Source organism: Sinohyriopsis cumingii, chromosome 7 (assembly GCF_028554795.1).
Source record: "Sinohyriopsis cumingii isolate HCF-2022 chromosome 7, ASM2855479v2, whole genome shotgun sequence".
NCBI classification, from domain to species: Eukaryota; Metazoa; Mollusca; class Bivalvia; order Unionida; family Unionidae; genus Sinohyriopsis; species Sinohyriopsis cumingii.
The window spans coordinates 75614377-75640781 of NC_142967.1; the positions used below are offsets into that span (position 1 = coordinate 75614377).

At 31.1% G+C, this 26405-nt stretch overlaps 1 protein-coding gene across 4 annotated transcripts in view; it reads left to right on the forward strand.

Moving 5' to 3' along the window:
* The window catches only part of LOC149795541 (prominin-1-A-like), a 133773-nt gene that overhangs the window by 98046 nt on the left and 9322 nt on the right, over positions 1–26405 (forward strand). For all 4 annotated transcript variants that reach the window (XM_089965345.1, XM_089965347.1, XM_089965348.1 and 1 more), the window contains exons 21-27: positions 3192–3272; positions 4226–4294; positions 13341–13433; positions 16941–17095; positions 19537–19572; positions 22377–22412; positions 25051–25086. In XM_089965345.1, coding sequence (XP_089821471.1) covers positions 3192–3272; positions 4226–4294; positions 13341–13433; positions 16941–17095; positions 19537–19572; positions 22377–22412; positions 25051–25086 — 506 coding nt within the window. The remainder of the gene's footprint in view (positions 1–3191; positions 3273–4225; positions 4295–13340; positions 13434–16940; positions 17096–19536; positions 19573–22376; positions 22413–25050; positions 25087–26405) is intronic.

The following is a 26405-nucleotide window of genomic DNA, read 5'->3' on the forward strand; positions in this document are numbered from 1 at the left end:
AATAAGGCTGCCACATTGACCAGCTTGACGATGTTGCACTTGTTACTTCTTCTGAATGAATGCTGACATCAGCAGGAAGTTTTCTCTAACATATTTCTTATAATATTTCATTGTTCTTTAATGAAAATGGTGTCAAGCTGACATCCAATATGTCATATTTCTTATAATATTTCATTGTTCTTCAATGAAAATAGTGTCAAGCTGACATCCAGTATGTCATATTTTTTATAATATTTCATTGTTCTTCAATGAAAATAGTGTCAAGCTGACATCCAATATGTCATATTTTTTATAATATTTCATTGTTCTTCAATGAAAATAGTGTCAAGCTGACATCCAATATGTCCACTACAACAGCTGATTGAAAATCTTGTTATCAATGAAGAATATCAGGGATGGTTTTAAAAGTCTGCAGTTAAAAGGAAGAAAAGGTCTTACCTAGAATTTCAGGAAATTCTTGTCACCCATTAGAGTGCCAGGCTCCTCAAGGGACTCTTGTCATTACCAGTATATTCTAACAGCTACTACATAGATTATAACTTTCTGTAGATAATCTATTATCCAATCATTTTAAAGCTTGGCTCTGTTTCATGTCAGTTAAAACGACAAGCGTGTTTTTGTTCTCAAATAAGGTTGTAAATGCATTGGTTCCCCTCTTGAAAAGGCCCTCTCAAGACAGACCCCCCCATTAGAGGCTACCTTGCCCAACACCAAAATACTGTTCTTTTACCATTTTGTTCCCTCTCAAGACAGACCACCCAATTTTACACTGAGAGCTTTTATTACAGAAGGTGTCTTATTAGAGGAGGACCACTGCATGATGTAAGAAGTCCAAAAGAAATGACTTTCTGGATGGTTTATTTAAATAGTTATCATTTTTATTTTACCACTGAACATTAATGTAATTGACACCATCCACATAGTACAATTGCTACACATGCTTTTTAGTAAATTCATTTATATAAACAAAATTAATGGATATCATGACAAAAAATAATACAACATTTCTCATGTAAAACCTGCACATTGTGCTTCAGGAGTTTTTATTTGGGGAAATTTCATGAGGTGTAAATTCGTCACATTAAGTGCTCACAGACATTTTCATGAACAATCTTCCCATCACATGTAAAGTACACACTACAATATCAGGCACAGTATTCACATCACAAATAATGTACACACCACAATATCAGGAACAATATCCCCATCATGTATTTTGTACATACTGCAATATCAGAAACAGTATCCACATCACACGTGATGTATATACTACAGTATCATGAACAATATCCCCAACAATGTAATGTACATAATACAGCATCAGAAACAATATCCCCATCATGTGTAATGTATATACTACAGTATCAGAAACAATATCCCCATCATGTGTAATGTACATACTACAATATCAGGAACAATATCCCCATCATGTTTAACGTACATACTACAATATCAAGAACAATATCCCCATCATGTGTAACGTACATACTACAATATCAAGAACAATATCCCCATCATGTGTAACGTACATACTACAGTATCATGAACAATATCCCCATCATGTGTAATGTACATACTACAATATCAAGAACAATATCCCCATCATGTGTAACGTACATACTACAATATCAGGAACAATATCCCCATCATATGTAACGTACATACTACAATATCAGGAACAATATCCCCATCATGTGTAATGTACATACTACAATATCAGGAACAATATCTACATAACATGTAATGTATATGCTACAATATAATAAATAACATCCACATCATGTGTAATGCATGTATTACAAGAGGTTGTTTTTTATATCCATGATAAGAACCTCAGAGATGCATTGCATCTCTTAGTGAGTGTGGTTGCACCGAAATAAGCACCTGTGAAATCTATTTTTGTGACTAATAAACCTCATAAAATTAAGTATTAAGGAGACCATCGATCATGATTGGAGGTAAGTTTTTAAAAAAAATATCATTTTTTTGCTTTCCTTCCATCAGACATAAAAGGACTGAGTTGTAAAGGGACATCCGTCATGCCTAGTCTGACCTGCCAACCCTTACAATGTTACTAAAAGTAGTACAGAAATGACCCTTAAAATATGGACACATGAAACAAAAACATGATTACTGAGATACGATTGTTTGCGGTAAAATCCAGATACTGGCTTTTCTGTGTTTGATTTAGATCCAGGTTGAATATTAAATTTAATGAAGTTGGCCAGGGAACCAGACCAACATTACAATAGTACCTCAGGTTGAATACTAAATTTAATGAAGTTGGCCAGGGAACCAGACCAACATTGCAATAGTACCTTAGGTTGAATACTAAATTTAATGAAGTTGGCCAGGGAACCAGACCAACATTACATTAGTACCTCAGGTTGAATACTAAATTTAATGAAGTTGGCCGGGGAACCAGACCAACATTACAATATGATAGTACCTTAGGTTGAATACTAAATTGAATGAAGTTGGCTGGGGAACCAGACCAACGTTGCAATAGTACCTCAGGTTGAATACTAAATTGAATGAAGTTGGCCAGGGAACCAGACCAACATTGCAATAGTACCTCAGGTTGAATACTAAATTGAATGAAGTTGGCCAGGGAAGCAGACCAACGTTACAATAGTACCTCAGGTTGAATACTAAATTGAATGAAGTTGGCCAGGGAAGCAGATGAATGTTACAATAGTACCTCACAAGCTTTAGACTGCACATATTGTGTCATGAAAAAAGTCAGGTGATATTTTCAGGATGAAAGGGATAATATACCTCTTAAATAATTTTAATAGTACAGAAGAATAAAAAGGGAATATTCAGATTCTTCTGAAAAATTGCAGGATGGGCAACAATTATGTTATGGTTTAGTGGACATCTTATGTTAATTTGAATATGTCACATGGTATGAATAATTATTGCCATCACAAAAACCCACATGAAATTAAATTTTTTCTCAAGAATTGCATCAAGTTGAGAGATAGCAAAAAAAAATGTTGAGCTATGCCATAGGGTTTGGAAGACAAGACATGTGCATATTTTAAGGGGTCATTTTTACCAAGCTTTGACCACAAAGAAGCAATTGTGTACTTATTAAGGTATATATATATATATATATATATATATATATATATATATATATATATATATATATATATATTACATCAATTATAATTGCTTTCTTTCAGACAAAGGTTGACAACCTGATGAGTGCTCTGAATGCCTCCAACACATACATACAGAATGGTGCTTCAGCACTTGTCACAATTGTAAGAGCTTATTTGTCTCTGCTTGCAGTCTTTATTAGCGAGATTCACTCTAATTTTGTTTTTCCATTTTCTTTGCTTTTGACATTTTGTTTCTCCCATTTTGAAACAAGTTTTTCTATATTGATTATTCTTTAATAGCCATTTCTCTGTAATCTTTATCAGATATAGTTTAATTGATTTTTTCATACACATTTGTATGTGGCTTTTCTTGATTAACTCAGTTTGTATGCTGTATATGAAAGGTTACATTTAACGATGAGAAGTCCTCAGTTCGTATACTGTATATGAAAGGTTACACTTAATGATGAGAAGTCCTCAGTTTGTATGCTGTATATGAAAGGTTACATTTAACGATGAGAAGTCCTCAGTTTGTATGCTGTATATGAATGGTTACATTTAACGATGAGAAGTCCTCAGTTCGTATACTGTATATGAAAGGTTACACTTAATGATGAGAAGTCCTCAGTTTGCATACTGTATATATAAAGTTACACTTGTGCAATAAGTGCTTTTATTATTGAAGAAAAGTCAGCAGTACCGGTACTTAAATGTGTATACAGAAATTTAAATACCTTTAAAATAATAAATCAAAGTACCTGACAGACAAAAGTATGATATAGATACCTACCATATATACTCACTTATAAGTCAAGTCAAACTGCAAACAACATCAACTTGATCTGCCATATCATAATGTGCCTGCAGATAATGTATTACATTTATGTTTTTTTACTGATTACTCTAACAAATTGCACAGATCCAGATCTGTCTATACATTATGTGATGACAGGTCTGGGTTTGTGCAGTTTGCAGCTGGGCTTAAAAAAAGGTATTAAAAAATAAATCAAGTACCATACTCATTTTGTCAGACAAGATTCAAAATTGACTTAAAGACAACAACTTTATAAAGGTCATAAAGAGCGATTGTTTAAAATCTTTTTGTATATTTGCAGACAATAAGAATATTTGCTGATCGCCTTCTTGGAATCGCAGATTCTTTTGTTGGTTATGTGAAAGATACAGTAAGTATTTTCAAAATCTTTAGTCTTGCTTGTTTTCTAGTTTTTTGCACGTTTGGTACATGTAATGGAAAATTAATCTCTTCATTAAATTTGAATGCCCCTCCCCACCAGCTAAAGTAGAAGGGGAATTCCATAATTGTGGTCTGTCTGTATGTTTGTCTGTCTGTGTATCTGATCCGATTCCATGTTGGTGCAATATCACAAAATCTATTTAAGCATGAGCCATGAAATTTTACATACTTTATCATAAAATCAAAATTAGATTCAATTTTCAAGACACTACATAAATTCTTCATTTTTTTAAACACATTTTTCAACTTTTTTAACCTAGGCTTTTTTGACAGAAATCTTGTTCAGCACGATTAAGTAAACTCCACTTAAAGTAGACAAATTAAATTTGATTTTATGTTGGCGAAATAACACAAAAACTATTTGAGACATGAAATTTTACAAAGTATATAAATGATTCCCATCCCTCAGGTCATGACCCCAATCAGTGTCATGAGGATGTTCTTGGGGTCATAGAGCACAGGGGCTCATTACAAACAAAATCAAGGGATGGGGGGGTTCTAATCTGTAATAATATATAATTACAGGTTAGAACCCCCATCCCTTGATTTTCTTTGTAACGAGACCCTGTGTCATAGAGGGTCTCCAGGATTTTTTTTAGGTGATAAAATGTTCAAATTGTGGAAACAGGGTCATGAGTCGCAAACAATATTTTTCCGGGTCGCAACCAAAAAAGGTAGGGAACCACTGCATTATACGATGGTCACATGTAGATGACCCGATCAGGGTTTCATGCCAATATTATCAGTTGTGTGCAATTATTCTTTGCACATTTTTCACTGTTTTGGACTTTCTTGACAAAATCCTTGTTAACACAGGCAGTCAGTCACATAAAAGGTGCCATATGAAATTCAGTATACATGAATATAAAAATGACATATTGGATTTTCATGATATTATTTTAAAAAATCCCATTTTTCTACATTTGTTTATTTTTTTACTCAGATTATTTTAATCAGTTGAGAACTGTACTAACAATATTACAGCGGTATGAACATGTGTCTTTTGCAAACATTATTCTCAGTTTATTTATTGAATTACAAATCTAACCAGTTAGGATCAAAACATAACGTTAGTTTATTGATTAAATATATCTGAAGAATGTTTTATTTCATTTAAAAATAAGCACAGATTAAAGATTCTATTTTTATCATATGTTTCAAAGTGAATGGGAGAAAAAATATGCACAATACTCATATTGCCATATTGGTGATTTAGTCACTTTTGAAACTACTTTTTTTCCCATTTAGGAAATATATTTGCCTATATGTATACTATTCAAACCTTTATTTCCACATTTAGGTCTATTTCATTTTTCTTCTTCTTGTGCTCCTTCTTTCCCTCACTCCTCTCTCTCACTTCACACCAGGATATACAGGAGTTTAAGTGCATTGACAGTAGATCCTCTATTGTACATTTATGCAATGAAGGAATGCCAGAATATAACCTCCAGCAAAATGTAGACTTCAGGTATTCACTTTTTTATAATTAGTGTTCTACATATAATGGAAACTGTCTGTGATCAAATTTACATGACCTGTTGCTATTTGTCACCTATATGGCATCGTTCACTTGTAATACTGAACGACAAATGGTACACATTTGTAAAAAACTAGTGATTAAAGACTGTAATGATGTTTCTAAGTAGCAGTTTTTAACTTGCATCACAACTGTATTTGATGGATAACTCAGGCATTCTTTTAGTTATGATTCCAAAATGAAATTAAATGACAATATAAAATTGGATGCAGCATCTGCTACCAAACTTGCTTGCCAAGGCTACACAAAAATTCACATTTGAATGTAGAAATGAATAAAATGTAGAAATGAATAAAATGTAGAAATGAATAAAATGTAGAAATGAATAAAATGAATAATGAAAATCCTTACCTAAAATCATTAAAATCTTTGGCTTAAAGATATTAGGCTTGAAGTCAATCTTATATAACTCGTCTGTGTTATTCTACATTAGGCATGAAGTCAGTCTTATATAACTCGTCTGTGTTATTCTGCATTAGGCATGAAGTCAGTCTTATATAACTCGTCTGTGTTATTCTACATTAGGCATGAAGTCAGTCTTATATAACTCGTCTGTGTTATTCTGCATTAGGCATGAAGTCAGTCTTATATAACTCGTCTGTGTTATTCTACATTAGGCATGAAGTCAGTCTTATATAACTCGTCTGTGTTATTCTGCATTAGGCATGAAGTCAGTCTTATATAACTCGTCTGTGTTATTCTATATTAGGCATGAAGTCAGTCTTATATAGCTCCTCTGTGTTATTCTACATTAGGCATGAAGTCAGTCTTATATAGTTCCTCTGTGTTATTCTACATTAGGCATGAAGTCAGTCTTATATAGCTCCTTTGTGTTATTCTACATTAGGCATGAAGTCAGTCTGATATAACTCTGTTATTTCTACATTAGGCTTGAAGTCAGTCCAATATAACTCCTCTGTGCTATTTCTACATTAGGCCTGAAGCCAGTCTGATATAACTCCTGTGTGTTATTTCTACATTAGGCCTGAAGTCAGTCTGATATGACCCCTCCGTGTTGTTTCTACTTCAGGCCTGATGTTAGTCCTACATGTAAGACATAGCACATTTTGATTTTGTTGAGGTGCTATGTCTTACTATCCAAATAACGGCCTTGTATAGTGTGTTCCGATGTTGTTGACATCAGAATGAGTAACCAAAGTTTCAGGAACATCTCACACATTTGGCAGCCTATATCGACATATTTCCACTAATTTATGTGTAATTAATATACTTACTGTGCTGTCTTTATCCTGGTGGATTGAAATTATGACACTAGCAAATTGATGCATTTTCACGTTCCGTTGACATACATTTGACATTGTTGCAATGCGACGGTAGTCGAAGTATGCCGAAGTAAGTTCAAGTAGGTTGATGTTTAGGATATGTTTCTTGAACGAAACGAACCGTTGCTTACAGTTCCAATAGGCATAATATATTTTTATTCGTTTTGTTAAAAAATAATGTTTCAACTTTATCCGATTTCGGCATTCTCGGCTTTCATCGCTTTCCAGCCAACTGAAAAGTAGGCCAAAGAAACTTGAAAACGGGTCCATTTCTTTTGTGAGAATTTGAATTTATTAGAGAAAAGGCATCATAGTAAGTAAAGTCTGACTAAAACATTATAACTTTACTTTGTAGAAAAGCGTCATTACTTTAGTTGTCAGTTGTGTGAAATATTCCTGAAAATTCTACTTTCGTAGCGATGTTAGTTGACATCAAAACACACTACACAGCGCCTTTAGTTAGGCTGTAAGACCCTGACGCCAACAAAATAAATATCAGCGTCGGGTCTTACAGATAGGACTAGCCTGATGTCAGTCCAGTACAACTTGTCTGTGTTGGTTCTACATTAGGCCTGAAGTCAGTCCTATATAACTCCTCTGTGTTGTTACTACATTAGGCCTGATTGATGTCAGTCTGATATAACTCCTCTGTGTTTTTTCTGTATTAGGCCCACCCCACCCTGACAGTATCAATTCATGCATAAAATTTATTAACAGAAAAGTTGTCTTCATCTTCATATGAGCATTCATTATTTTGACGAAATACACAATTCATAGCAAAATAAGTACATGCTAAATTTGTAAAATGTTGCAATCCCTTGTTTTCATTGATGTAGTGATTCAGCTGTTAACTGCACTGGCACAGAAGGGAGAAAAGCCATCCAGATCAAAGGGTTTCGTCTTAAAAATATATAATTAAAAGAAAACATATATATATATATATATATATATATATATATATATATATATATATATATATATATATATTATATGGAAATATTTCACTCGTAAAGTGGAAACATTTTTGTACAATACATTGTTTCCACTTTACTTGTGAAATATTTCCATATAAAGAGTAGATTATTTTTACATATATAGTGTGTCACCTATTCACCATACTATTTTACAGTATTCCCTCATTACAATGCTTTCTGTATGAGTAATGGACTATACTGCCATATAAAGAAGTACATTGAGTCATGGAGTATACTGCCGTATAATGAGACTGCTTTACAAAGAAGTACATCATGAATATAATTTTATTTAATACTTAATTAAATGAAATCAACAACTATATCCATCTTATTAAAGGAACTGTGTTATAACTACTATTATATAATGGCCATATCCATCTTATTAAAGGAAATGTGTTATAACTACTATACCCACCTTATTAAAGGAACCATGTTATAATGACCATATCCATCTTATTAAAGGAACTGTGTCATAACAACAATACCCACTTTAATAAAGCAACCATGTTATAATGACCATATCCATCTTATTAAAGGAAGTGTGTTATAACTACTATACCCACCTTTTTAAAAGAACCATGTTATAATGACCATATCCATCTTATTAAAGGAACTGTGTCATAACAACAATACCCACTTTAATAAAGGAACCATGTTATAATGAGCACATCTATCTTATTAAAGGAAGTGTGTTATAACTACTATACCCACCTTATTAAAGGAACCATGTTATAATGACCATATCCATCTTATTAAAGAAACTGTGTTGTAACAACAATACCCACTTTAAAAAATGGAACCATGTTATAATGACCACATCTATCATATTAAAGGAACTGTGTTATAACTACTATACCCACCTTATTAAAGGAACCATGTTATAATGACAATATCCATCTTATTAAAGGAAATGTGTTGGAACAACAATACCCACTTTAATAAAGGAACCATGTTATAATGAGCACATCTATCTTATTAAAGGAACTGTGTTATAACTACAATACCCACCTGATTAAAGCAACCATGTTACAATGCCCATATATATGTCAAAAAAGCAACTATATTGTAACAACAATACTTACCTTATTAAAAGGAACTGTGTTGTAACAACAATACCCACCTTATTAAAGCAACCATGTTATAATGCCCATATATATGTCAATAAAGCAACTATGTTGTAACAACAATACTTACCTTATTAAAAGGAACTGTGTTCTATCAACAATACCCACTTTATTAAAGCAACCATGTTATAATGCCCATACATATGTCAATAAAGCAACTATGTTGTAACAACAATACTTACCTTATTAAAAGGAACTGTGTTGTAACAACAATACCCACCTTATTAAAGCAACCATGTTATAATGCCCATATATATGTCAATAAAGCAACTATGTTGTAACAACAATACTTACCTTATTAAAAGGAACTGTGTTGTAGCAACAATACACACCTTATTAAAGCAACCATGTTATAATGCTCATATATATGTCAATAAAGCAACTATGTTGTAACAACACTACTTACCTTATTAAAAGGAACTGTGTTGTAACAACAATACCCACCTTATTAAAGCAACCATGTTATAATGCCCATATATATGTTAATAAAGCAACTATGTTGTAACAACAATACTTACCTTATTAAAAGGAACTCTGTTGTAACAACAATACCCACCTTATTAAAGCAACCATGTTATAATGCCCATATATATGTCAATAAAGCAACTATGTTGTAACAACACTACTTACCTTATTAAAAGGAACTGTGTTGTAACAACAATACCCACCTTATTAAAGCAACCATGTTATAATGCCCATATATATGTCAATAAAGCAACTATGTTGTAACAACAATACTTACCTTATTTAAAGGAACTGTGTTGTAACAACAATACCCACCTTATTAAAGCAACCATGTTATAATGCCCATATATATGTCAATAAAGCAACTATGTTGTAACAACAATACTTACCTTATTAAAGAAACTAGTGTTATAATGACAAGATCCATCTTATTAAAGGAACTGTGTCATAACAACAATACCCACTTTAATAAAGGAACCATGTTATAATGAGCACATCTATCTTATTAAAGGAAGTGTGTTATAACTACTATATCCACCTTATTAAAGCAACCATGTTATAATGACCATATCCATCTTATTAAAAGGAACTGTGTTGTAGCAACAATACCCACTTTAATAAAGGAACCATATTATAATGACCACATCAACTTATTAAAGGAACTGTGTTATAACTACTATACCCACTTTAATAAAGGAACCATGTTATAATGACAATATCCATCTTATTAAAGGAAATGTGTTGGAACAACAATACCCACTTTAATAAAAGAACCATGTTATAATGACAATATCCATCTTATTAAAGGAACTGTGTTATAACTACTTTACCCACTTTAATAAAGGAACCATGTTATAATGACCAGATCCATCTTATTAAAGGAACTGTGTTATAACTACTTTACCCACTTTAATAAAGGAACCATGTTATAATGACCAGATCCATCTTAATAAAGGAACTGTGTTGTAACAACAATACCCACTTTAATAAAGGAACCATGTTATAATGACCATATCCATCTTATTAAAGGAACTGTGTTATAACTACTATACCCACTTTAATAAAGGAACCATGTTATAATGACCACATCTATCATATTAAAGGAACTGTGTTATATAACTACTATACCCACCTTATTAAAGGAACCATGTTATAATGACAATATCCATCTTATTAAAGGAAATGTGTTGGAACAACAATATCCACTTTAATAAAGGAACCATGTTATAATGACCATATCCATCTTATTAAAGGAACAGCGTTATGACCACCTGCACCTTTATAAAGGAACTGTACTATAATGATCATACTCACCTTATTAAATGAACTGCACTATAATCATCATGCCCACTTTATTAAAGGAAATGTGTTAAAATGACAATACCCACCTTATTAAAGGATCTGTGCTATAACATTCATACCCACCTTATTAAAGGAACTCTCCTATAATGACAATACCCACCTTATTGAAGGAACTGTGTTATAATGACTATACCCATGTTATTAAAGGAACTGTGTTTAAATGACTATACTCGTCGTATCCAAGGAACTGTGTTATAATGATCATACCCACCTTTTTAAAGGAACTTTGTTATAATGACTATACCCATGTTATTAAAGGATTACTGTGTTATAATGACAATATCCATCTTATTAAAGGAACTGTGTTTAAATGACTATACCTATGTTATTAAAGGATCTATGCTATAACAACCATACCCACCTTATTAAAGGAACTGTGTTATAATAACAATATCCACCTTATTAAAGGAACTGTGTTTAAATGACTGTACTCATGTTATTAAAGGAACTGTGTTATAATGACCATACACATCTTATTTAAGGAACTGTGTTATAATGACCATACACATCTTATTTAAGGAACTGTGTTATAATGACCATACACATCTTATTTAAGGAACTGTGTTATAATGACCATACACATCTTATTTAAGGAACTGTGTTATAATGATGAGTATTATAGTGTGGGAATATAATTTAGGTTGCATAGAATTACATTTGAAAACTATAGGCTGTACACTTTTATACTGCATTAAATTTTGAACACTATAGACTGTACACTTTTATACTGCATTACATTCTGAACACTATTGACTGTACACTTTTATACTGCATTAAATTTTGAACACTATAGACTGTACACTTTTATAGTGCATTGTATTTCACACTAAAGACCATACACATTGTCTTGCATTAAATTTTGAACAGTACAGACTATACCTTTGTATTGTATCACATTTTGAACACTACAGTCTGTACACTTTTGTATTGTAATACATTTGAATTCTGTGGACTACACTTTTGTTTTGAATTACATTTTGAACACTATACACTGGATACATTTGTATTTAATTTTGAACTCTATAGACTGCACACTTTTGTATTAAATTACATTTGAATACTATTGACTGTACACTTTTGTTTTAACTTACATTTGAATACTATTGACTCTACACTTTTGTATTGAATTACATTTAGATACTATAGATTGTATGCTTTTGTTTTGAATTATGGTACATTTTGAACACTACACAATGGACACTTTTATATTGAATGATGAACACTTAGACTGTACACTTTCATATTGCATTACATATGAATACAATAGACTGTACACTTTTGTATTAAATTACATTTCAACTATATAGACTGGAAATGGACACGTTGGCATTGAATTATATTTTAAACATGTAACAAACTATAAACTTTTGTACTAAATTACATTTTGAACCCTACAAATGTACACTTTTGTACTGAATTACATTTTGAACTCTACAAAATGACACTTTTGTATTGAATTACATTTTTGACACTACAGACTGTACAAATTTGTATTAAATTACATTTTGAACACTACAAACCATACAAATTTGTATTGAATTACATTTTGAAGAGTACAAACTGTACACTTCTTTATTACATACCCATTTAATCTTACATGGCTGATCTTGCATAAGATACAGGTGTTCAATCTGTTATTCGGTATCACACACCTAAAATTTCCATATCACACACCAATTATTCATGGTTGCAAATCAACTGTAATATGATGTCTGTGAAATCAGGACATGGCATATTATCTATTGTTGTAAATCAACCTTAATATGTCTATGAAATCAGGACATGGCATATTATCTATTGTTGTAAATCAACCTTAATATGTCTGTGAAATCAGGCCAAGGCATATTATCTATTGTTGTAAATCAAACTTAATATGTCTGTGAAATCAGGACATGGCATATTATCTATTGTTTTAAATCAGCCATGATATTGTTTTTCTCTGAAAATTCTAATATGATGATAAAAACAATTGTCAAAACTTTCCCAAACTATCCAATGTAAATTGAAAACATAGAAAATGCCAAAAACTGTTTGTCATTTGGTTAATCATTCCCACTAATTAATGGTATTCATTATTAATTTTAATCATACTGTTTCTATTTATTGTTATTTATATTTATTTAATTTTACAGCAGAACTAGCACATTTCTTTCTGAAATTCCACTTGGATTTTTTGTTGTATTATATTCTCTTATTCTTTCTTTTCATTATAAAAAAAAATGTGTTTCAGGTAGAAAACAAGATGGGGCTGTGTACACCAGTCTATAACCTGTACAATTCTTTATTGGTGATAACGGTCTGCAGTTATTTGATGAATACATGGGTAGGTACATTTGCAGTCATATGATGAATACATTGGTAGGTGCATTTGCAGTTGTTATATGATGAATACATGAGTAGGTACATTTGCAGTAAATACATGAATACATACATTTGCAGTTGTATGATGAATACATGGGTACATACATTTGCAGTTGTATGATGAATACATAGGTACATACATTTGCAGTTGTATGATAAATACATAGGTACATACATTTGCAGTTATATGATGAATACATAGGTACATACATTTGCAGTTATATGATGAATACATGGGTACATACATTTGCAGTTGTATGATGAATACATAGGTACATATATTTGCAGTTATATGATGAATACATGGGTACATACATTTGCAGTTGTATGATGAATACATAGGTACATATATTTGCAGTTATATGATGAATACATGGGTACATACATTTGCAGTTGTATGATGAATACATAGGTACATACATTTGCAGTTGTTATATGATGAATACATGAGTAGGTACATTTGCAGTTACATGATGAATACATGGGTACATACATTTGCAGTTGTATGATGAATACATAGGTACATACATTTGCATTTGTATGATGAATACATGGGTAGGTACATTTGCAGTTGTTATATGATGAATACATGGGTAGGTACATTTGGAATTAGAAAACAAGATGGGGCTGTGTACACCAGTCTATAACCTGTACAATCATTTATTGATAACGGTCTGCAGTTATATGATAAATACAGTGGTATGTACATTTGCAGTTATATGACGAATATATAAGTAGGTACATTTGCATTGGTTATATGATGTATACATGGTTAGGTACAATATTACTCATTATAGTGACAAATGCAGTTGTATCCACTCTCATTCATTATAGTGACAAATTCATTTGGATCCAATATTACTCATTATAGTGACAAATTCATTTGAATCCAGTGTTATTCATTATAGTGACAAATTCATTTGAATCCAGTAATACTCATTATAGTGACAAATTCATTTGGATCCAATATTACTCATTATACTGACAAATTCATTTGGATCCAATATCACTCATTATAGTGACAAATACATTTGGATCTAATATTACTCATTATAGTGACAAATACATTTGGATCCAATATTACTCATTATAGTGACAAATTCATTTGGATCCAGTATCACTCATTATAGTGACAAATTCATTTGGATCCAATATTACTCATTATAGTGACAAATTCATTTGAATCCAGTGTTATTCATTATAGTGACAAATTCATTTGGATCCAATATTACTCATTATAGTGACAAATTCATTTGGATCCAATATTACTCATTATAGTGACAAATTCATTTGGATTCAATATCACTCATTATAGTGACAAATACATTTGGATCTAATATTACTCATTATAGTGACAAATACATTTGGATCCAATATTACTCATTATAGTGACAAATACATTTGGATCTAATATTACTCATTATAGTGACAAATACATTTGGACCCAGTATCACTCATTATAGTGACAAATTCATTTGGATCCAGTATCACTTAGTATATTGACAAATTCATTTGGATCCAGTATCACTCATTATAGTGACAAATTCATTTGAATCCAATATTACTCATTATAGTGACAAATTCATTTGGATCTTGTATTATTAATTATAGTGACAAATTCATTAGGATCCAATGTTATTTGTTGTAGTGACAAATTCATTAGGATCCAGTGTTATTCATTATAGTGACAAATTCATTTGGATCCAATGTTATTCATTGAAATAACAAATTCATTTGGATCCAGTATTATTCATTATAGTGGTAAATTCTTTTGGATCCAGTATCACTCATTATAGTGACAAATACATTTGGATCCAGTATCACTCATTATAGTGACAAATTCATTTGAATCCAGTAATACTCATTATAGTGACAAATTCATTTGGACCCAGTATCACTCATTATAGTGACAAATTCATTTGGATCCAATATTACTCATTATGGTGACAAATTCAATTGGATCTTGTATTATTAATTATAGTGACAAATTCATTAAGATCCAGTGTTATTCATTGTAGTGGCAAATTCGTTTGGATCCAGTATCACTCATTATAGTGACAAATACATTTGGATCCAGTATCACTCATTATAGTGACAAATTCATTTGAATCCAGTAATACTCATTATGGTGACAAATTCATTTGGATCCAATATTACTCATTATAGTGACAAATTCATTTGGATCCAATATTACTCATTATAGTGACAAATTCATTTGAATCCAGTATCACTCATTATAGTGACAAATTCATTTGAATCCAGTATCACTTATTATAGTGACAAATTCATTGGATCCAATATTACTCATTATAGTGACAAATTCATTTGGATCCAGTATCACTCATTATAGTGACAAATTCATTTGGATCCAATATTACTCATTATATTGACAAATTCATTTGGATCTAATATTACTCATTATAGTGACAAATACATTTGGATCCAGTATCACTCATTATAGTGACAAATTCATTTGGATCCAGTATCACTCATTATAGTGACAAATTCATTTGGATCCAGTATCACTCATCATAGTGACAAATTCATTTGAATCCAGTATTACTCAGTATAGTGACAAATTCATTTGGATCCAGTATCACTCATTATAGTGACAAATTCATTTGAATGCAATATCACTCATTATAGTGACAAATTCATTTGGATCCAGTATCACCCATTATAGTGACAAATTCATTTGAATCCAGTATCACTCAGTATAGTGACAAATTCATTTGGATCCAGTATCACTCATTATAATGACAAATTCATTTGGATCCAGTATCACTCATTATAGTGACAAATTCATTTGGATCCAGTATTACTCATTATAGTGACAAATTCATTTGGATCCAGTATTACTCATTATAGTGACAAATTCATTTGGATTCAATATCACTCATCATAGTGACAAATTCATTTGAATCCAGTGTTATTCATCATAGTGACAAATTCATTTGAATCCAGTGTTATTGATTATAGTGAAAAATTCATTTGAATCCAGTATCACTCATTATAGTGACAAATTCATTTGGATCCAGTATTACTCATTATAGTGACAAATTCATTTGGATCCAGTATCACTCATTATAGTGACAAATTCATTTGGATCCAGTATTACTCATTATTGTGTTATTCATTATAGTGACAAATTCATTTGAATCCAGTATTACTCATTATAGTGACAAATTCATTTGAATCCAGTATCACTCATTATAGTGACAAATTCATTTGAATCCAGTATCACTTAGTATATTGACAAATTCATTTGGATCCAGTATCACTCATTATAGTGACAAATTCATTTGGATCCAGTGTTATTCATTTTAGTGGCAAATTCATTTTGGATACAGTATCATTCATTATGTTGAGAAATTCATTTGAATCCAATATCACTCATTATAGTGACAAATTCATTTGAATCCAATATTCATTATACACATAGTGACAAACTTCTATGTTATCTTTCCAGAATGGCTTTTGGTTTTCTCTTGGTTGGTGCATTTTGTTCTTTGTCCTAAGTGTCATTTTTGCTGTCAAGCTTGCGAAGCACTTCCGACGCATGAAATATAATGATTTTTACGATTCAGCAAAATCACCTGCAGCAAAGGGAGATGCACATTTAAGGTAATGGTTTATTGCCCTGAGATAGCACACCAATTGTCTTGTATATAATATACATATAATGTGTGTTATAATTTATAACTAGTTATAGTATTAGTTATATCAAGCTATGTTATTCAAGAGAGCAAACAACGGTATTGCTTATAGCAGGCTTTAGTATTTTATACAGCAAGTTATGGTATTGCTTATTGCAGGCTATAGTATTTTATATAGCAAGCTATGGTATTAATCACAGCAAGCTATATCATTATGTACAGCAAGCTATAACATTATATACAGCAAACTATGTCATTACTTGCAACAAACTATAGTATTATTTATTGCAAACTATAGTATTATTTATTGCAAACTATAGTATTATTTATTGCAAACTATTGCAAACTATATTATTATTTATTGCAAACTATATAATTATTTATTGCAAACTATAGTACTATTTATTGCAAACTATATTACATAATTATTGCAAATAATACTATTATTTATTGCGAACTATTGTATTATATCAAATAGGCTATAGTATTAATGAAAGCTAGATAAAGAATTACTTGTAGCAGGTCTAGTATTATTAATAGCAAGTTGTATTATTATTTCATTCAAATGTCATTTTCTTTACATTGATTATTTTCATGGGTATGAATTTTCATGACTATGCAAAAATTACATATATTTTGGTACTTTACTTCATGGAGTGAGAAAGGAGTGTTTCCACTTCGATTGATATTGTAATTTATTGGTACTTTATAGAGAGAGAAAGGAATCCAAAGTTTCCACAGGAGATATGTCATTTATTGGTAGTTCATGGAGTGAGAATGGAGTCGGGAGTTTCAACAAGGGATTGTCATTTATTGGTGCTTTACTTCATGGATTGAGAAATGAGTCCTTTGTTTCTATAGTTCAGCTGTTATTTATAGGTATTTCTTTGAGTGAGAAAGGTGTATGAGTTTCCATATGGGAATTGTTTATTGTTACTTTATGGAGTGAGAAAATGGTCCAAAGTTTCCACAGGGAAATTGTCATTTATTGGTACTTCATCTTGTGAAGAAAGGAGTCAAAAGTTTCCACAGGAGAATTTGTGTTTATTGATACTTAACTTCACTGATTGAGAAAGGAGTCCAGAGTTTCCACAGAAGATTGGAAAAATAGTCTCAAGTTTCCACACAAGCATTATCATATTGTTGGTACTTTGCTTAATGGATTGAGAAAGGAGTCACACGTTTCCATATAAGAATTATTTTGTTGGTACCTTAGCTCATGGATTTTAGAAGAAAAAAAAGTCTTATGTTTCCATGGAAGTGCTTACATTTGTTGGGTCTTTAAATTGATGGTTTTTAATAACAATACAATATACACAAAATTTTACTCCATGCAAAATAGTCTCTTTACAGTATTAAGTAAAATTTATGGATAACAAATTATGTAATCTCAGAATCACCATGTTGTATCAATGATTTGAAAGGCTATAACAGTGATTTTGAAGGATTTGTTTGGTTCAAGATTTTGATTGATTATATATAATTTGGTTTGTTGGTTGGTTTTAACAGCAGTTTTACTTGAAAACACCAAGGCTAGACCGACCTGGGTTGGTTTTGAAACCATGACCCTTGGACTACAAATCAAATATGCTACCAACTGAGCAATGGCAGATCTATAATTGGATTCATGATGCTATGATATTAAATTTACTTTATCTGTGACATGCTGACCAAATTTATCTTTACCATACTGACCATATGTATATGTGACATACTGTCCATATATCTGTGACATACTGTCTGTATTTATATATATATATATATATATATATATATATATATATATATATATATATATGTGTGTGTGTGTGTGTGTGTGTGACATAATATCAATATATATCTGTGACATACTGTTGATATATATATCCATGATGTACTGATCATATTTATCTGTGTCATGCTGTCTGTATCTATGACATACTGTCCATATTCATCTGTGACATGCTGTCCATATATATCTGTGACATAGTGTCCATAGTTATCTGTGACATACCATTTCTGTATATATCTATGGCACACTGTCCATATTTTTCTGACATACTGTCCATATTTATCTGTAACATACTGTTTATGTATATCTATGATATACTGTCCATATTTATTTGTGACAATATACTTCTGTGACATAATGTTCATATCAATCTGTGACATACTGTTCATATATATTTATGACATAATTTTCATATATATATATATATATATGACATTCTGTTCATATACATCTGTGATATACTGTCCATATACATCTGTGACATATTGTCCATATATATCTGTGACACACTGTTCATATTTATCTATGACATTTTGTCAATATTTTATGGCATTAGAAGTGGCATGTCAGAAGTTTGATTGACTGATACATGACGAAGTGTGATTGCAAAATATAACATGACTCTTCTTTCTTTACAGAGGCAATACTGATTTAAGTCTACCTGTATCCTACAGGTGAGTCGAATATTCTGTATTCTGAACTGCTTATAGATTCTTTTATGCTTTATTGTTTGCATCTCTTTATAAAGCAGAAGTCTTCTTTATTTCATTTTTAGTTTTTAGAGTCACATGTCTTCAAATTTGGAAGTTTGTTTTATTCTTATTTATTTTTTAAAGATGCATACCTTTATAATATAGAAGTCAACATTTGTATTTTTTTTAGAATTGCATGTCTTCATAATGAAGAAACCTACTTTATTCATGGTTTTTTTTAGAGTGGCATGCCTTCAGAATGTATAAATCTACTTTATTGTTTGTATTTTTTAGAGCTGCATGCCTTCAGAATGTAGAAGTCTCTTTTATTAAAGTTGTATGCATAAAGCATAAATTCCTATTCAAATCTCACAGAATGAAATTTCTGTATAAAAGGTGTTCTGCTTGTATATCTTGTTGACCGGGATGTATCAGTTTATGAAAAACAAACTTCATTTGTTAATGTGTACATGGATAATCATCATCTAATCATATCACTTTTCTGTCAATTTGTGATTGATAATGGCCTACATATAAAGTTACATACACATACCTATGTTCAAAAATGAAAGGGAACATCATATTATATCATTCATATTCTCATGCTTTTTATAAATTTCACTCTTACCTTGTATGTAAATAAGTAATCAGGATCATCAAACTGCAATTTATTGTTCTGGGATCCAACCAGGGGCCTGACGTGTTTTTTTAGATTTCCATCTGTCAGTAGCTGAAAAAATATTTTGCTCTTATTTGTAGCAAAATAGCACTATTATAGCTATTATACCTTCTGGAAAAATATTGAGACAAAATAAAATAAAATATCTATGTTAAAAAAAATCACAGCCTCCCCCCCTTAAATGGTCAGTTTGCTATAGCAGATGAATTTGCGATGTGGTAATTGTTGTATAAGTCATAATCTAATACAGGATGATTAAGATCACATTTGATCTGACACACTGTGAAAGACATTAGATAGCTTGTAGATAAAAATGGGAAGTGTTGACAGTAAAATCTACAATTCATTGGCTACACTATTGATAAAACAGGCAAGACAACTTTTAGCAGAATGCCAACAATCCGGCAATATATTTATCAGAGCGGGCCAGCCAACATAAAACAGACTTACTCAACAAACAAGGAAATATTAGTGGACTTGAGAATTCTGTAAAATTCAAACAGAAGACAAACTGCTCCCCTGATAATCTTAGAATGAGTCTAAATTTTACAAAGGAATACATGTACATGTACATGATACATTAGTATGCATAAGTAAATAACTAACAAAATGTGGCCTTTTTTGTATTAGATCTGAATTTTTTCCTAATTCTGGATTTTGCCTGAATATCTTTCACCACATCCCATTGGGCCATCAAGCTACCATACATGACATATGTCAAATATGTGATTAAACAATCATAAACATTTGTAATATTGAAAATTAATTTGTGACCAATACAACTGTTTTGTAACAAACATATTTTTTCCTTGATCAATTTGTGGTGACAAATGAAAACATCCTGTGAATTATCATTAAATTGTACTAAATTACTCTGTAATTTCTATTCATTAAATTGTACTAGATTACTAATTAATTTCTATTCATTCCATGCTAGTAGAAACTAATGAAGTACAAGTACAGTAGAAAATGTGCTTTGGTATGTACCACAGGAAAGAAAGGCCACAGTATACTGGAAATACTGTGCACCTCTAGATCACATTATAGTAATTACTAATTAGGTAGGTATACCATAAATAATGCATACCTCTAGATTGCATTATAGTAATAACTAATTATGTAGGTATACCGGGAATAATGTATGCCTCTAGATTGCATTATAGTAATAACTAATTATGTAGGTGTACCGGGAATAATGTATGCCTCTAGATTGCATTATAGCAATAACTAATTAGGTAGATATACCGGGAATAATAATAATAATAATGAGGACTTTGTATAGCGCCTAATCTTTAGAAGCTCTAAGCGCTTTACAACATTAAACAACACCTATAAGATACAAAAACAAACACCATGAAATTAGAAAACATAAAAACATGCTGAGAATATTTAAGGTAGGAAACATTATTGGGTCTTTAAGTTTGTTCTTGCAGTCAAAATAAGTGAGTTTTAAGAGCACTCTTGAAAGTGATCACTGTGTCTTTGTGTCTAGGTTCAGTGAGCAATTCATTCCACATTGCTGGGCCCTGGTATGCAAACAGAACACTGTCCATATGACTTTATACTGTATGCCTCTAGATTGCATCAGAGTAATAAAAAAAAACATTTCATTTTTGGTGTCAGAAACTTTACCAAAATATTGGTGTTTCACAAATATTCACATTTATCTTTAAATTGATGCTTTATGCAATTAAATTAATAAAATATTGTGTTGTGACAGCTTCTTTATGTATTTCTTTATATTTTTGTTCTTGGAACCTGGAGACATTAAATAATGTGATTTGATATAATTAAATATAATTTTGTGTTTAAGCACTATAAAGACACACACCTTGTTGGAATAGCTCTCACTATAAGGTTTTGTTTACTATAAGTTGCAAAATCTTAACAATAAAGCTGTCTGTTAAAATGGTTGAAGGATAAAATGAGATTGATACTTTCATTGTTTTATGCAGAATGAAACTTAATGAGTATGAAATATTGCAGAAAATATAATAATATATTGATATGCTTCTGCTTTATATTGCTTTGACTTTGTGTTTTTTTAATTTACTTGCAAATAATGTACTTTATATTCAGCTATATATACTCTGCTTTTTTATTTTAGGGATGATGCTCCAAAGTCACGGCTACACCTTCAACTGTAAGTGTCATTAGTACTGTATCTTTAGCATAAACCAAAACTATGCATGCATTTTGTTCTGTGTTTTTACTTGTCAGACTTGGAGTGGAACATCAATAGGAATTTGCATTAATTTACATAACCTGCTTTTTAAGCTTTCCATATATCTTCAACCAGATGTACAGTTTTGAAAGGAATTTTAAAAAAAATGGAATTCACAATATTTCTATTTGATGCATGGAAAAATTTGACATAATGATGGCCGTGAAAATACCTAAATAGTTCATATCTTTGTGTGTGTTACAGAAATATCTGTATCTAACAACAGGTCTACCATGTACGGTCAAATGCATATCTAATAAATTGTGTTACTGTATAGAAATATAGAAATCTTTTTTTTTCTTCAGCATCCACTACTTGCAGTGGGGGTATCTTTATACATCCATCCATCATTGTAACCAGAGAAGCTCCTTTGCAATATTAAACAAAAACATAGAGTGTGAACAAATGATTCAGTCTAGCAAGCATCTTTGTAGGCTGATTAGATATTATGTCAATTCCATCAATTGTTCATATTTTCTGTTTCATCCTTTTTTGCTTGGACCTTTTTGTCTGTGTTGAGCTTGATTTAAGAAAAAAGCACTTGAGGTTAGACACATGCTCTGATTAGATTTTCGGGCTATTACAGCATTCATTAATTTTTGACATAAATTTTTACTTTTGGACTTTAGTTTGTTTTGTTTATTACAAAAAGCATGTTAGCATGGTCAGCCAAAAAAAACTAAAGAGTTAAATTTGATAGGCATAAATGTACACATAAAAAGATGATGTGATTAGAAATTCATCCTGAAACTTTGAAATTTTTCTAAGGTGTGAACTATCCAAATTTTTAAATTTATATTGGCTGGCAGTGTTTTTGTTTTACACCAAAACTTTAGTTCCACATTTTAGTATAGTTGGTTCTTGCATAAAACAATATGATACATGTTATTAAGGTAATGCATCCAAAAACATTATGAATGTGAGATCACATTAACAGAAACATTTATGCTTCATTCGTGTCCATCAGAGCTTTTTGTCAGAATTTAAAGGGAATACAAAACTGTCTTTGTGTTGCATAGTACAATTACAAACAGTTTGTTACAGAAATGAATGAGTAAAATATTTGTTATGAAGTGTGTTAATTCTTGTTAATTTCATTAAAAATCTTGTTGATTTTATTGAAAGTCTTGATCAAAAGTATTGTTGAATTCATTGAAAGTCTTGTCGATTTCATTGAAAGTCTCATTGATTTCATTAAAAGTCTTGAATAGAGAAAAGCACTGATGCATGTAAAGATTTCTCTCTTCTTTCAGAGTAGCACATACCTTGATCAGACAATGTGTTTAATTCATGTCTCATTTCAAAGTAGCACATTCCTTGATTACACATTGTGTTTAATTCGTGTCTCATTTCAAAGTAGCACATTCCTTGATTAGACAATGTGTTTAATTCATGTCTCATTTCAAAGTAGCACATACCTTGATTAGACAATGTGTTTAATTCATGTCTCATTTCAAAGTAGCACATTCCTTGATTAGACAATGTGTTTAATTCATGTCTCATTTCAAAGTAGCACATACCTTGATTAGACAATGTGTTTACTTTGGGTCTTGTTTCAGAGTGGCACATTCCTTGATTTGACAATGTGTTTAATTTAGGTCTTATTACAGAGTAGCACATTCCTTTTGATAACACAATGAGTTTAATTCGTTCTCATTTCAAAATAGCACATTCCTTGAATGGACAAATTGTTTAATTTGGTCTTGTTTCAGAGTAGCACATTCCTTGATTAGAGAATGTGTTTAATTCAGGTCTTTTTTTTCAGATTAGCACATTCCTTGATTAGACAACGTGTTTAATTCAGGTCTTGTTTCAGAGTAGCACATTCCTTGATTAGACAATGTGTTTAATTCAGGTCTTGTTTCAGAGCAGCATGTTCCTTGATTCAACAATGTGTTTAATTTAGGTCTTGTTTCAGATTAGCACATTCTTGTTTAATTCAGGACTTGTTTCAGAGTAGCACATTAATTGATTCAACAATGTGCTTAATTCAGGTTTTATTTCAGATTGGCAGATTCCTTGAATAGACAATGTGTTTAATTCAGGTCTTGTTTCAGAGTAGCACATTCCTTGATTCAACAATGTGTTTAATTTAGGTCTTGTTTCAGATTAGCACATTCCTGTTTAATTCAGGACTTGTTTCAGAGTAGCACATTCCTTGATTCAACAATGTGTTTAATTTAGGTCTTATTTCAGATTAGCACATTCCTTGATTAGACAATGTGTTTAATTCAGGTCTTGTTTCAGATTAGCACATTCCTTGATTAGACAATGTGTTTAATTCAGGTCTTGTTTCAGATTAGAACATTCCTTGATTAGACAATGTGTTCATTTCAGGTCTTATTTCAGAGTAGCTCCTTCCTTGATTCAACAATGTGTTTAATTCAGGTCTTGTTTCAGATTAGCACATCCCTTGATTAGACAGCATGCTTAATTCAGGTCCTTGAATAAGATTAAACTTTTAAACTGGAGACTTTCATGGTTCTTGTGAAAATGTATAAAATGTAAGTTGACAATAATGTTTATTTCCAATAAGAATTATTTTATTTTGTTTCAGCGCTAAACCGAACAAAGTCGGCCATAAGGACGATTGGTAACACTGTACAGTCCAAATCACCAGCACATGTGTACACTAGATCTCTGCACCACCATGTCATTCTGTTTAGTTGTTTTGTGTGGCAATAATCCACTTCTATTGTTAATTAATTTTCTGTTACTCTTTTTTATTTCTTGTATGATTTTCATGAAAGTTTCAAATGTAAAATCCAGTTCTCAAAATTTTTGCCCTGGTTTTTATTTTCTAATTTACCAGTAGCTGGTTTAGGAGATTTTGGAAACATTATGCATACTTCTATCCAAAATTAGTATTACAGTAACAACAATAGTATTCCATATGTCAAGTCAGACAGTACATTTTTACTTTAACCTACATACATGTTTTTTCTTTCACAAATGTTTACAACATACCTGACAGAGTCTAAAAATGAAAAATTATGGAAAAGAAGTGTGGATTTAAAACTTCATGTACATTCTTGTATTACTTGCTATAGATACACAAAAACCATTTGTCTGATTTGTACACTGATTTTTTTTGCATAAAATACACCAACCACAAAGTAAGTTTTTTTTGAAAAAAGAAGTTATTAAGGAATAATATAAAAAATAGGTAATTTTCAAGTTTTTAAAATAATTTTAGCATTTTAAAAAGAAGTTTTAGTGTTTAATGGATTTTCATGATAGGAAGATAATGACTACATAGCATGGAATTTATTGTCAAGTTTACTCAGCAAGTACTTGTTTACTTTTTCACTTCATGCATGTGACATCTACAATTAAAAATAAACCAGCTAAATTTAAAATCTGCATCACTATTCCGGAAATTCATCATCTATTGTGCAAGAAGATGGTAGAATAGTTTTTATTTTATCTATATATTTTATGCAAATGTTATCCACATTTCACATTTTAAATCAGTTTAGTAATGTTATAAAAACAATTTTGTGTATGTTTCTTCAGTTGTTCATTGTAAAAAGTTCTTACATGGACTGTGAATATGTTTCTAAATGACATTGCAGTATTGAGTATTATACGCATTGTCATATGTATCAATCATAGTATATTAAAAAATGTTGTGTGATATTATTACTCATGGTGTTATTAGAATATTTCTTAGAAATGTATTAATTTGCAATACTTTCTTTGACAAGACATGAGTAGCAATACATACCAGCCAATAGTACTATAAGCAATACCATCGAGGATATATCATGTTTTGGAGTCAGAGCTTTAAAATTGGGGGTGGGGCAGGGACGTCATGGGGGGGGGGGCAAAACTTGATTCGAGGGGAGGGGGGCAAAACTTGATGGGCTTGTTAATTTTCATATAGAGGCAACAGCAGTTTTACATTTTACA